Source organism: Brassica oleracea, chromosome C5, assembly GCF_000695525.1.
Source record: "Brassica oleracea var. oleracea cultivar TO1000 chromosome C5, BOL, whole genome shotgun sequence".
Taxonomy (NCBI): domain Eukaryota; kingdom Viridiplantae; phylum Streptophyta; class Magnoliopsida; order Brassicales; family Brassicaceae; genus Brassica; species Brassica oleracea.
In genome coordinates, this window is record NC_027752.1 from 26,100,113 (window position 1) to 26,110,321 (window position 10,209).

Below are 10,209 nucleotides of genomic sequence, written 5' to 3' on the forward strand. Positions count from 1 at the left end.
ACAAGGCGAGATAACAAAGGTAAAACCCTAATCTAGCCGCCCAGTGTGTATCAGTGATTTCGGATCCCCCTTACGTTACCTTTTCTTCCCCTTTTATAGCTGATCTCACGCTCTTCCGTGACCTAGTTTGTGTCGTCTCTGTGGGCTTTAACTCGCTGGGCCAAGAAGCCCACGTTGTCTCGTGGAGTCGTTCCCTCGGGGCGTTTAGTCGAGAAGCCCATCGAAAGCTCTCTCACATTACGCCGAGAGATCAACCCTTCAAGGCACCGCGTCGAGCCGATGCTCTGCTTCATGTGGGCCGGGCCGTCTGTTCTTCGGGCCTTGAGGGATGGTCGAATTTACCATCTCCAGAATCTCTCCAGGCCAAGTAGAATATACTTTATGTCGGACCGTTTATCAAAACACCAACTTTACTATCTTAATTTCCCAGCTTGAGCTAAAGTAATTCATCTTCCCCAACCTTTCTCTTTAAAGAGAAACTTTACCTAGGAGCCGTACATGTGATGATGGGTAAAAATTAATACTCTTAAAGAGGAATTTGGAGAGAACTAGTTAAAAAGGAAACCATATACTAGCCAAACGGATTGTGATGAGTTTGGAAGAGTCAATCTAAAACGATTCAAGCCAAACCAGAAGATAAATAATAAAGAAGGTGAAGAGTAGATTCGAATGAACACATGAAAAAATCACTTATGTGAAGAACAAAATATAGATTATGGAACTTAGTCGTATTAGAAGTTATGCATTACAATATATAGAGAGCAAGTCTCGTCACTAACTAGGTTGGCCTCATTTACATATAAGTCATTTCCATATATACATTCTTTCTCAATACGCCCCCTCAAGATGGAGGGACTCTTGTGACTCCAATTTTGGATGTTGCTATGATGAACTGCTAACTACTCAGTAGCTTTGTTAGTGCATATGCAAGTTGATCTCTTGTAGAAATGTGTGCAACTCGAACCATTCCCAGCAGGACAAGATTCCTTATAAAGTGGTAATCAATTGCAATATGCTTCATTCGTGAGTGAAACACCGGGTTTGCACACAGATAAGTCGCATCAACATTATTGCAATATATGACAAGTGCTACCGGAACTTGAATGCCAAGTTCTTGAAACAAGCAGCAGATCTAGCAAACCTCTAATGCAGTATTGGCGACTGCCCTATACTCCACTTTCGTAGACGATCGAGCCACCCCATTCTACTTCTTAGATGACCAGGACACCGGAGTAGAGCCAAGATAGATCACATACACATTTGTCGAGACATAATCATCACTATCTTATGCCCAATCTGAGTTTGTAAAAGCATGAAGTGTAAGAGATGACCCAGCTTTCATGTAGATACCATGACTTGGAGTTCCTGCCAAGTAATGAAGGACTCTCTTTACTGCCTGCCAATTACACACCGTTGGCTGATGCATAAACAGAGGAAGTCGGCTAACAACAAAAGAAATATCCAGCCTCGTAAAAGCAAGATATTGCAGACTTCCAACAATCGACATGTACTGTGATGCATCAGTCAGAGGATCACTGTCCTTCAACGTCAGTTTGGAAGTAGTTTGCATCGGAGTTGTGACTGGTTTGCTGTCCAACATGTTCGTATGAGTCAACAAATCAAGAATGTAACATCTCTACATTTGATGAAGCGCTGCAGGAGACCGTGTAACCTCAACACCTAAGAAGTAATGTAAATTGACAGGATCCTTGATGGAGAACCTATTTGCCAAAGACTTTAGAATAGAGGAGACATGGTTAGGATTACTTCCGGTGACTATTATGTCATCGACATACACGAGAACGTATGTATGTTGTGAGCCATTGCTGCAAGTGAAGAGTGACGCATCTGCGACGAAATTGCAAAAGCCAATATCGATCAGATACTTCTTCAGGGCCATGTACCAGGCGCGAGGAGCCTGCTTGAGCCCATAAATTGGTTTCTTCAGGCGACATATATGATGTGGTCTATCAGTGTCGACGAAACCCGGCAGTTGAGTCACATATACCTCTTCTTGAAGCTCCCCTTGCAGAAAAGCATTGTTAACATACAACTGCTTCAACTGCCATCCACGATTGACTGAAATATCGAGAACTAGGCGATTCGTCATTGTCTTGATCACCAGACTGAATGTCTCACTGAAATCAACTCCATACCTCTGTGTGTTATCGCGTGCAACTCGTTGAGCTTTGGGTCTCTCCTCTTCTCCATTAGCCAAGTATTTGGTGGTATATATCCATCTACAGCCAACAAGATTCTGAGTTGGATCCGGTGGAACTAAGTCCCATGTCTAATATTTGATCTGGGCATCGTACTATGTAGACATCACTTTACGCCACCGTTCATCTTAAAGTCCTTGATTAACTGTTCTTGGTTTACGTTGCAAGTGTTGTCTAGAGACGGTGAGACTGAACTTGTTAACTGGCTTGACTATCTGATTTTGGATTCTCATAGGATGATGATTATGCGGTGGTTCTGTCGTGATCAGATTTTGTAGGTTTTGGGAATTTTGGGAATTTGATGGTAGTTGTATTTCTGGTTCACTGGTTGGTAAGACACGGGTTTGGTTATTTGTGGGAGATGGAGCTTGTTGTTGGGCTTCATTTATTTGGTGAGGTGTCTGGGGTGTGGGTTGTGGCCCATTATAACTTGGAGCAGTGGGCTCAGAATTAGAGGGAGAAGAAGAATGAGATGGAGAATGAGAAGAAGAAGGTGATACCTAAGTTTGTTGAGGCAACGATGACGAGGTGACTTGTGGTGGCGGGTGAGGATTCAAACACGGGGAAGGACCAGTAGGCTAAGACGTAGAGGTCTGTAGAGGAACCGGAGTTACCAGATGATACACTGGCGAATCAGAGCTCAATTGTTCAAGAGGAGAGCTCGAGGTTGAACTCATCGGAGAACCATAGAATGGAAACACCGTCTGTTGGAAAGTTACATGCCGAGATGTGTATAACCTTCAAGTGGGAACATGGAGACAAAGGTAAGCACTTTGGCTTGTCGAGTAGCCCAAAAATATGCAAGGCTTTGACCGATCCTCTAATTTATGTTTTGTGTATGGTCGCAGCCAAGGAAAACAAAGGCATCCTACAACCCTATGCCGATTGTAATTCGAAGCTTTCTAGAATAGCTTCTGATATGGTGATTGAAACTCCAAGTTTGGTGTTGGCAACCGATTAATCTAGTAGATGGCTCAGCAGAGGCAAAAGGCCAGTGCTTCTTTGACATCTTTGCTTGGGACATCTGTGTCAATCTTGTCTCCATGACATGCAGATGCTTCCTCTCCGCAATACCATTGTGTTCAGGAGTGTGCAGAGGTGAAGTAAGATGAGAGATACCCTGCACTTGAAGATATGATTTTATTGCCAGTAGCCGCAGGGATATATGATGAAGCAATTTCTCATGAATTTCAGTGAGCGTTGGGGGTGTGTCACGGCCTTCAATCTGGTCAATCACTGTCTTGTACTCAGCAGGTAAGCCTTCAAGTACATCAGCTATCTGATCTTCATGATCCATGGGTTTTCCTAGAATTGCAAGCTGATCAACTCTAGTCGTAACCCCTTGCACATAGACATCAATAGTCTTGTCTTCTTTCTTATACTTGAGTTGATTGCGCAGATTTTTGATGTGAGCCTGCTAGGCTTCACATATGTAGCGGCTAGAGTCTCCCACACCTGAGCAGCAGTAAGCGCAAGCGAGACCATCCGTTGAAGAGGGAGAGTTATGGCGCCGAACAACGCACTGTAGATCAAGCAATCTTGCCACTTCCAGATCGTATGTTCTGGATTGGTTGTAGTTTCACCATAAATTGTAATCATCGGCGAGGTATCAAAGTAGATCCATCAAGATGGTCAATAAGACCATAACCATCTACCAAAGCATGAACTTGGAGACTCCACATGAGGTAATTTGTAGCTGAAAGCTTAGAAACACTAGACATGTTTATGTTAAGAAGGGTTTGTGTGTTTGAGTTTGTGGTATTGGTGTCAGTGATTGCAGCAGAGTTGTTTGGAGATGTTGTCATTTCTTGTGACGTGAAAAGAGATTGTGAAAAAGAAAAGTTAGGTCTTTAGAGCGACGACTCTGATACCATATAAATTATGGAACTTGAGTCTTATTAGAAGTTATGCATTACAATATATGGAGAGCAAGTCTCGACATTAATTAGGTTAACCTGATTTATATATAAATCCTTTCTATATATACATTCTTCCTCAATACAAAAGCACCTATGCAAAGAACAAAATCCGATAAACAAAACTTATAATCAATTAAAGATCAAAGATTTACACCAAAAAACAACAAAAAAAACAGATTTCTCTACCCTCTAAAAGATTTGTAATGGTTAAGAGAGTAGAGAGAATTTACTCTCTTTTTGCTGAACAAATAAATTTTAGTTTTCAATATATTTTTAAATAAAAGTTATATAACCTGCATTACAAAAAAAGAAGAAGAAGCAGAAGAAGTCCATGGGGCTACACTGTAAGAAAGACATCAATTTATACAGGCCCAATTCTTAGCCCAAAAACAATTATACAGCTGTTAAAATATATATATTAATAAATAATTATCTATCTATAAAATAGCAACCAAAACACGCCCCGTCCTCTCTCTCGCTCTAAAATCCTTCTTCTGCTGCAAATCTCTTTATGTAAATCGGCTCGTCTTTTATCCTCAAATCTTTTTCTTTTCCCTAAATTTTTACCCGCGAAAATTAGGTTTTGCGCGATTACATTTTCATTTTCAAAAATTTTAAAACACCGAGGAAACTCTCAGATCTCTCTCTTTCTTCTAGGGTTTTCTCTCTCTCTCTCTCTCTCACGTTGAGGATGGATGCGGCGGCTACCGATGTACCGACGAATCTCGAATCCGTCGAAGTGACTTCAGCGGTTAAACAAAAGAGGGATGCAGAAGAGAGCAGAGACGTAGAGGGAGAGGGAGAATCTGCGCCTCCACCGTCAAAGAAACGGCGATTCGACGAGGAAGTTAACAGAGTAGCAGAGATTGTTCTCGTCTTATCTGCACTACGGAGGATCCGAGGAGGCAAACCCCCGACGGAATTGGAGCTTGAGCTAATGGTTGAAGCTAAATCGAAACTGGTAGACATGTGTCAAGAGTTTTCTCCAAAGGATATCATCGGTAGGGATGCTATCGGAGCTGTGATTGAAGATCTGGGTTTGAATGGTAAGCTCAAGGATCAGAGATTAGGGTTCCGAGCTCCTAAGTTAACCATATCCGAGAAGCTATCTCTTGGCAAGAGAAAGGTTTGTTCTTTTTGCTTAGAATTGATTGATTGGAATCAAAAATGTTGCCTCCTTGATCTGATTGTTACTTTGATAGATTAAAGTCTCGTTTTTTTATCTAATACGATATGTTTTTTTTTGTCATTAATGTGTCTTTTTAGATGGAAGATGCGAAGAAGAACTCACTAGTTCCCACTACCTATACATCTCCAGCTCATTTAACTCCTGGTATGACTATGCTTATACAACTATCTTACTAATTGTCTCAGCTCTCATGACAATCTTTTTCATTGTATATATTTTTTTTTTGTTTGCAGCAAATAGTGTTTCTATGGGACATCAGTGGGTTAATAGCGAAATGAAGGTATCTGGTAGTGCTCTTAATGCAGGTGGAACCCATTTCGTTAAGGATGCATCAGGGATTAGACCACAGTTTAAGCCGGATGTGCATGCCAGTGCTTCACAGGGACCAGGTAAGTTGACCTTCCTTACGTACATTCTTTCTGTCCCCATATTATTTTCCAAGTTATTATCAGCTGGTTTTTTTTGGGTCATTTGGTTGATTTGATATGGCTTAATAGTATACATTAGAAGTTCACAAACTTACCCATTTTTTGGTTTTGAAGTTATCACCAGACCTTCCGGTTTTTCAGTATGCTCTTTTTAGGTTTTGTCTTTAAGAAGTTTACAGGTGCTTTATTATGCCTTTGCATATCCTCTCTGATTCTGTGTATCGTTTCTGTTGTGCTCTTTGAAACGTCTGTTAGGTTTCATTTTGTGTCTATTTTGAGTGTTATGGTCATATTTTTTTGGTTCATTGTGGACAAGTGTATCTCTAAACTATTACTTCTTCTTGTAAACCAGCAGTTCCTGGTGGAAATTATTATGGGAATACTGCATCTTGGTCTGCCCAACCTCATCCCAGTTCCTCCACCATATCATTTGGAACTCCATCAGAGTGCAAAGTTCACGTTCCGAGCTCTTCAAGAGTCACAGATCCGAGCTTTAGACCCTTCATGTCTCAACCTCAGCCAGGTGCATTCCCAGGCATGAAAGGAGTGACTTATGGTCAGACCTCTTCACCTTTTGGAAACAACCACCATGCTGAAATCGCTAAGATTATCCACAAGGTACTGCAACCGAGGGCTAAACAAAACCTCTTGTGGAATCCACCTTCAAGAGAGTATATGAGTAAAGCAATGACATGCCAGATGTGCCAAGGAACCATCAACGAAGTGGAGACGCTGCTGATTTGTGATGCCTGTGAAAAGGGATATCACTTGAAATGTCTACAAGCTAACAATATCAAAGGTGTTCCCAAATCTGAATGGCATTGCTCAAGATGTGTGCAGTTGTACAGTGGCAAGTCTTTTCCTCCTAAATATGGTCGCGTTATGAGAAGCGCCACTACAGCAAAAATGTCTTCTACGACAGCTGAAGTTCAGTCACCCAAGATGGTTGGTAAAATTAATCTAAAGGTTAATAAAGAGGCAACGCCACATTCTGAGACAGCAAAACCAACTGTAGATTCAGCTACAGATCGAACAGTTGAAGCTGAAGGTGCAGAAGCTGGAAGTCAAACAGTTAAAGCTGAAGATGCAGCAGCTATAAGTCAAACGGTTGAAGCTGAAGATGCATCTATGAATGAAGGAGATGATACTAATGATGAATCACAAGGTTCTGTAGGAAATGAAGCTGAGTGCGATGATCCTTTAGAACAGGTACCTCACTCAGAGACTCCTAATCCTCCAAAACAAGATAACAAAGAAGATCCAAGCAAAGGTGTTACTGAAGGATCTGTTTCACCGAGTGGCCAAGATAAAGGCCTGAAGATCACTGTAGAACCATCATCACAAGAGGAGAATTCAGCATCTCAGACAGAGAACTTACCATCCCAGCCTCCTCCTTTGCAGCCCAACACAGATCAATCCCAGCAAGAGAACAACACAACACCAAATGTTGAAGAGGCTTTACAGAAGAATGTCACAGAAAATCCAGAGGAAAACTGAAGCTGTGAATGGAATGGTTGAGACTCTTTGTTCTTCTAGTGTATCATAGTAAGTGATCGTAAGTGCTGATGTATCTACCCTAGGGTTGATTACTAGATCTTTGTTCCATGTTTCAAACTTTCTGAGCTAAACTAGTTATTGATTTAGGTATAATTTTGTAATTTAGCTTGAACTTTTTTTAAATAAGTAGTTTATTTAATTTTGAATCTACTTTACAATAACATGAACTCTGTAACAATAACAACAAATTGATTTACAGTGAAGGAAAAAAATAGAATTTGAAGGTGATGCAGTGTTAAAAACATTCTTGATAATCTCATAAAAGAAATTTAAGAAATGCCAATGGTATTACCAAGAAGCCAGAGAACAAGAGAGAGTTCAAGTCCGAAAATTGTATGAAGTGTACGTACCTCTTTGTTTTTTTGAACAACAAGAGCAGGAATCAAATGTACGTACCTCTATCAAATGTAAATACAGTGATTCCTGCTCCGTTATTCTCAAAATAACTCACTACATAAAGAAAGAAAAAACAATCCAACCAGTCATAATAAGTATCAAGTAGAGACCAGTAAGATAGAAAAGCATTGCAGAAGACTTTTGGTCTATTGTTTACCTAGAGCTTGTCGTTTTTGGAAAGAGATTGTACTGAAAGCATAAGCAGAAATGTGATAAGCTGGATAAGGTTTATGTGAGAAGAAGGAGCCGTAGGAGTTTAAAGGATTTGACTTGGCAGATTTAAATCAATAGGATACTCTTTTTGAGTTAGAGTCTTTCTAATTCTTTTTGTAATTCGAATTCGAAATATTTTTGGAATTTGGATTGAGACGTTAGACTTCAGGAGCGATTTCTCGAAGGGCAATTCTTTCAAATACACATTTTTAAGTTTTTGTCACAAAAATAGATTCAAAAATTAAAATGACCAAAATAACATTTTTTATTTCGAAAATTTTAATTTTTAAAATTTGAAATCCTATACCCCACCTCTTAACTCTAAACCCTAATATCGATTAATTAACCCTATGGGTGTAAGTGTATATTTAGATAAAACATTTAAGTTTATTTTGGTCATTTTTATTCTTAAGTTCTTTTTTTCAGTTCAGATTCCAAAAGTGTAATTTGATTCTTGCTTATTATATTATATACGAGGTTTGGATTGAGTTTGGTTGCGATTACATTGAAGTTTATATACTTAGCAAAACTCTATCAATTGGTGCGTGAGCTCGGTGATTCTTCGCGATGGTGTTGTTGGAAGATGCTAATGGACCCCGTCGATAACACGATTATCATCGGTGGTTCGAATCCTTAATCGATTGGAGTTGCATGTGATGTGAAAAAGGTATAACAATCGTGGACTCTTCATAGCCATTGGTTCAGGTACCTACCTTGGATCCTCGGAATGAGTTAGGAACAGATGAGCTAGGTTTTCAAAATGTTTCGAATGTGTTTTATAATCAAGATACTTTGTTGAAAAAGATTGAATTACCTATATTCGATGGATCTGTGCCGCGAGTGGAGAGATATTTTAGGGCAGCTTAGTACAACGATTGACAGAAACTGGAGCTTGTAGCTCTTAGCTTAACTGGACCAGTATGGAACTGGTATTCTTGGGAGTTTAAAGTGAAAACTTTTGAAAGATGGATTCAGTTTATGAAAAAGGATGTTAGAAAGGTTTTCTGTATCAATTGACGATGAACTACGCAATAAATTCGATTCTGTGCGTTGAGACAAACTGAATCAATTCAAGCTTATGTGAGAGTTTGAGGAGTTTATTAAATCTGGTGAAAGGTAGGAAAGTATTCTTATATGCTCCTATTAGAAAAAAATTATTCTCACTACTCCACCATTTTTTTCACTACCCCACTATTTTTCTCTCTCTCTTATTACCCTTTCTTTTTATATTAGTTTTTATTTATTCAGCGGATCCCAAATCCCTCTTTCTTACTCGCGGACCCCACGTCCCTCTCTTCTTCACCCCATTTTGTTTTATTATTTTAATCTTATGCGGACCCCACGTCTCTCTCTTGCTCACCCCACTTTGTTTCATTATTTTAATCTCAGGTGAGGACCTCTATCTCATAAAGCTGATGCATTAACCAGAATCCTAGGATTCCCACTCCTAAACGCTTTCTCTCCCCTTAACACGTGTCTATCTTTTTTTTATTCTCTAACAATATTCAACATTTCTTTATGAGTTCCATTTGGTGATTTCGAAAGTGATTATTAAAGTAATTTGGAACGTTTTTTCATAATTTTTTTTTGTAGGAATGTATTATTTACATTGTATGTATTAAGAGTAACAAAAATATCAAAGATTTGAGTCATTTTTGGCAATTTTCCTAGATTGGTTAATCCTAAAGGTATAAATGTTTTTTTACCATTCTTTAATACCATTCTTTAAAAGTAAGGGTATTAAAGAAGGGTAAAAGTGGTTAGTGTAAACATGAAAAGTGTTACTATGAATGTGGTATTTATGTCAATTTGCCATTAAAAAATTAAGCAACAAACATTTTCTTTGAGTCATTTTTAGCAATTTTCCTTTTTTATTTTCAGAAAAAAATAACATTTTAAAAAAACCAGTTTTTGTAAAAAAACATTCCAAATTTATTGTAGGAAACGATTTTTATTTTTAAAAAAAATCTAAGAAGACCTTCTTGAATATGTATGATATGTTTAGGAATCTGAGTATATGAATACCTTCCTAAATTTGTATGATATCTTCGTGAATTTGAGTTTTTTTTTAAACTTCCTGATAAATATAATATTTTACTAAGAAGATATAGATATATATATATATATATATATATATATATATATAATATTTTCATAAAATGTAGAATATTTTTCATAAATTTGTATTAAAAATACATTTTTAAATGTGATTTAAGAAGACTTTCATGAATATACCTTTATGAATATCTTATTGAATTTTAATTATATATATATATATATATATATAT

The 10,209-nt window shown here is 38.3% G+C and overlaps 1 protein-coding gene across 2 annotated transcripts; it reads left to right on the forward strand.

Annotated features, from left to right (window-relative positions):
• Window positions 1-4,597: 4,597 nt before the first annotated feature.
• LOC106295767 lies at window positions 4,598-7,468 on the forward strand. Of its 2 annotated transcripts, none has more exons than XM_013731742.1 (4): window positions 4,598-5,264; window positions 5,405-5,471; window positions 5,561-5,716; window positions 6,108-7,468. In XM_013731742.1, the coding sequence occupies exons 1-4, from the start codon at window positions 4,830-4,832 to the stop codon at window positions 7,250-7,252; spliced, it is 1,803 nt and encodes a 600-aa protein (XP_013587196.1). In that variant the 5' UTR covers window positions 4,598-4,829; the 3' UTR covers window positions 7,253-7,468. The 2 variants fall into 2 exon arrangements, with proteins under 2 accessions (XP_013587196.1, XP_013587197.1); XM_013731743.1 differs by having other exon boundaries at window positions 6,111-7,468.
• Window positions 7,469-10,209: the final 2,741 nt, after the last annotated feature.